At 44.1% G+C, this 4,413-nt stretch overlaps 1 protein-coding gene across 1 annotated transcript; it reads left to right on the top strand.

Annotated features, from left to right (window-relative positions):
- Positions 1-1,485: 1,485 nt before the first annotated feature.
- PTAFR (platelet-activating factor receptor) lies at positions 1,486-2,547 on the top strand. Its single transcript, XM_009574815.1, has one exon. It carries the CDS (start codon positions 1,486-1,488, stop codon positions 2,545-2,547), a length of 1,062 nt encoding a protein of 353 aa, XP_009573110.1.
- The last annotated feature ends 1,866 nt before the right edge of the window (positions 2,548-4,413 follow it).

Raw genomic sequence — 4,413 nt, 5'->3', positions numbered from 1 at the left:
GGGTCCAGAGGAGGCCATGAAAATGATCAGGGGGATGGAACGCCTCTGCTATGAAGAAAGGCTGAGTTGGGATTGTTCAGCCTGGAGAAGAGAAGGCTACGCGGAGACCTTATTGCAGTCTATCAGTACTTAAAGGGGGCTTATAAGAAAGATGGTAGCAAACTTTTTGGCAGGGTTTGTTGCGACAGGACAAGGGGGAATGGTTTTAAACTAAAAGAGGGTAGATTTAGACTAGATATAAGGAAGAAATTGTTTACAATGAGGGTGGTGAAACGCTGGAACAGGTTGCCCAGAGAGGTGGTAGATGCCCCATCCCTGGAAACATTCAAGGTCAGGTTGGACGGGGCTCTGAGCAACCTGATCTAGTTGAAGATGTTGCTGCCCATGGCAGGGGGGGTTGGACTAGGTGGCCTTTAAAGGTCCCTTCCAACCCACACTATTCTATGATTCTATGATTCTAAATCTGAGACAAGAACACGTACAGTATTAATGATGCAGTAATTTGGTACGTCCAAACTGTAGGCAAGATTTAAAGAAATACTAACTGAGGCGGGGACTAACCTGAAGGTGTCTCTTTAGGGACACTGTTTCTCAGCAGCCTCACCAGTGACACAGGAAAGTACAGAATTGCTGCTGCTGACACTTGCATTTGATGCAGAAATGGTGGGAGGAGGAGGGGAAAGGGAGCCAGATTGGTTTCATGACAACTTGAATTCAAAATGATGGCACAATAGACAACAGCCAGGATTTTAAGAGAGATAAACTGTAGTTAAAATCAACAAGGTACCACAAAACATCACCCTTTAGGATTAGTGACTCATCTTTTACATCATTCACTGAGTAAAAAAATTGGGAGCTCTGGTAGCCTATGAAGTGAATGTGAGATCCTACGGTGCCTGCAACTAAGAAAACAAATACAATCTTTACAAGTTTAAGAAGGAAAATGTCAGAAAACAACAAGTAGAGGGTGACTCTGGAAATGGCACTAGTAAGACATTTTTACCAGGTATTGTTTCACTTCTGGAATTTCTAGGTAAAAATAAATATAGGCAAGCATTAGGAACCTCAGGGCAAAAAAAGAGACCCAGAAAACCTGTTTGCTTATAGTAAAGAATTAAGAAGCTTGAGAGGGAGCCGAGTAACAGATATTTTATCTAAGAACCCTCACGCAGAAAAGTCTTTTGAGATTAGAGATTAGTGATCTCAGATCCACACTGCAGCAAACAACGCTGGATGAAGACAAAAAGGCTAGTATGGTGTGGAAATGGTATCACAGAGAGGACCAAGGGGACAGGGGAGGTGTCTGTGACTGGAGTCAAGGCATGGAGCAGAACTCCTGTGATCACAGACAGCTGAAGATGAAAGGTGGGTTTTGGCTTAGCAATGGCACCATACCAATCAGCTCGTTTTATGCTTTATATTTTTAGGTAAGAAGAAAAGCTACGGCAGGAAATTCTGCTTCAGACGTGCCCACTCAGCACCACAATGCCTGGAAAGGGTAAAGGTGGTGCTGAAGGTAGTGCTGATTCCTACATTTCATGTCACATAGACTCTGAGTTTCGCTACAACCTCTTCACTGTTTTCTACAGCATCATTTTCATTCTGGGCTTTGTTGCCAACTGCTATGTGCTCTGGATTTTCAGCCGTATTTACCCCAGCAAGAAACTCAATGAAATCAAGATATTCATGGTGAACCTGACAGTAGCTGACCTGCTTTTCTTGGTTACAATGCCAATGTGGATTGTTTACTATCACCACCATGGAGACTGGATCATGCCTGAGTTCCTCTGTAATGTGGCTGGCTGTTTGTTTTTCGTTAACACCTACTCTTCTGTTGCCTTTCTGATGGTCATCACATACAACCGTTACCAAGCTGTGACTAATCCTATTAAAGCTGCTCAGTTTACCACCCAGAGAAGGGGTATCTACTTATCAGCAGCTATCTGGATCATAATAGTGGGCAGCTCTTTGTATTACCTTTTTGACAAGAATACTAATCAGAAGGAAATCGATTCAAAGAATTTCACGCGGTGCTTTGAGCACTATGACTCTTCTAGCAGTGTTTCAGCTGTTCTCGCCATTCATGTCATCATCTGCATCCTCTTCTATATCATTTTCCTTTTTATACTAGGCTGGAACATCATCATTATCAGGACCCTGTTCTCCAAATCAGTGCAGCCACGGAAGAGTGCTCATGTCAAGCAAAGGGCGCTCTGGATGGTTTGCACAGTGCTGGCTGTGTTCATCGTAAGCTTTGTACCTCATCACATAGTGCACCTACCTTGGACCCTGACTGTTCTGGAGCAGTGGAAGAAGGAAAACTGTCAGTTGCGCCAACAACTCAATGATGCTCACCAGGTGACTTTGTGCCTCTTGAGTATGAACTGTGTGTTGGACCCAATCATCTACTGCTTCCTCACCAAGAAGTTCCAAAAGCATCTTTCAGAAAACCTGAAAAGCATGAAAGGGAGTCGCAAGTGCTCCAGGCAAACTACAGACACAGTGATTGAGGGCACCATTCACCAAGAGGATGCCATCAGGATCTAGGTCAGCTCTGTTCTGATTGCAGACTGAGATGCGTGAATTAGTCACTCATCTTTTCTCAAGAAGATGCACTGAAGAACACAACAGAGGACCAGGATATTACATTTCCTTTTTCCCATTAGAAAGAAGAATGGATGCTCATTTCTTCTATCCCATGCAACTGGCAGAACTGGAACCTGTAATAATCTGGCAGAAAAGCACCTTCTGTCTGAGCTGATGTTCTCACGGGCACTAAGCACAGCTCAGATGATCTGCTTTTACATGAAAAAATGTGTCATTGAGTCTCTGCAGTGAGCAGCTAGAAGCTAAGTGCACTGAAGTTATCCATTGTGTCAGCCCAGATAGCACCATAGCTGGTGCTTTGCCTGCCCAGCTCTCATGAAGAATCTAGTATCAGAGCTGTAAGAGACTTCTAAAAGACCTGGAAGAACAGACTGAGTTGCTAGCATCATCAAGTGACTTTTCTAGGAAGCTTGCATGGTTCTGTGAAGAGTCTGAGCTGAAGAAGCTCTTGAGTGGCTAAAAGGGACGTAGCCCAAGGAGTTCCTCAAATGCCATCAAAGAAGAGATCTGCATCTCTGATCCCTTCTTACCTACTCACATGGTCTGCTGGGGTCCATACTTGACAGATGTCTGGGAGTAGCTATTACCAACTTTTGCCTTTGCTCCCAGTTCTTGAATCAGTCAAATAACTGGACTAGTAGGCAAGAAAAGGAAGAGAAATTGGCAGTGCCTTAGCCCCCATCCCCCGATGAGCATTATGTCCAAAAGGGACTATTGTCTGCCCTGGCTTCTTGTATGATAGCAGAACTGGCAAACCAGTGGCCTCTTGCACTCAGTTTAGTAATTTTTGGCTGACTGCCTGTGTCTGTGGAAATCCAATCTCACTTTGGAGGCTCCAGATACAGAAGATTATTGTCAGCATGGGCATTATGATAAGAACAAAAAAAGCTTAAAATGCTTCAGTATCTTTGTTCTTATTTATTTAAATTAGGGTTGTAGCAAGCAACTGTATATTTTTCCTCCCCCCAGCCTTTCTATTTCTGCTACAAAGAAATGAAGCTGACTAGTTCTTGATATCCTACCACAAGTGAAGTATTAGGTCAGCTCATGGCCACTTTTTGCGTAAATCAGTGCTGCACAGCGATACAGTACTCTTGACAGATATGTAATTCATGCACTCCGACAAGACTGGAGACTCCTCACTCAGGGCTGGCTGCAGTCAGTTGGGGCCCAGGGCAAAGCGATTTTCCGGGGCTGCTGAATTCTGTTACCAATCATGAGACATTTGAGGTTCCTTTTCTGACCCAAATTGCTCAATCCAGCACAGGAAATTGGGCAGGGAAAGGAAGGGAACTTACTTGTTTTCACAAGAGTTTTTGGTTCCCTAAACTACATAGGAGGGTCTGGTTGATGACAGGAAAAGTGTATCTGACCTGTGACACTGATTATTCATATGCAAGGACAGCAGCCTTCCTACACCCACCAGAGAATGTGAAAGATAAGCTTAAGTCTTTCCAAAGACAGGACCAACGTTTGTATCAGACTTTGCCTATATTCAGTGGAGATATGGGTCCTTCAGATGTATCTCCTGAAGATCCTCAGGCAGCTTTTATGCTTACTTGTGCAAATGAGCAAAAGAACCAAGACGTTTCTTTTTCTAATGCTATTTGCCAGGGCCAGACACATACTCCAGGCCCAGTGCCAGGCAGAGGAAAGAATCTGATCACAAGGTGAATGCATTTCTCTCCTGGTCCTAGACTCTGCTCCAGTAATGGTGACCCATAAAGAATATCTGCTGGCACCTCTTAGCAGAGGCATAATTCCCTGACTATGTCCCTCAGCCATGTTCAAAGCTTTGCCCTGAAT

This window comes from Fulmarus glacialis, unplaced genomic scaffold (genome assembly GCF_000690835.1).
Source record: "Fulmarus glacialis isolate BGI_N327 unplaced genomic scaffold, ASM69083v1 scaffold22593, whole genome shotgun sequence".
Taxonomy (NCBI): domain Eukaryota; kingdom Metazoa; phylum Chordata; class Aves; order Procellariiformes; family Procellariidae; genus Fulmarus; species Fulmarus glacialis.
The sequence above is the reverse complement of the archived record's forward strand: the minus strand, read 5'-3'. Positions and strand labels throughout refer to the sequence as shown.

Bases quoted from the DNA above. Each gene is read 5' to 3' on its own strand.
- PTAFR (XM_009574815.1), top strand. From the start codon at position 1,486: ATGCCTGGAAAGGGTAAAGGTGGTGCTGAAGGTAGTGCTGATTCCTAC.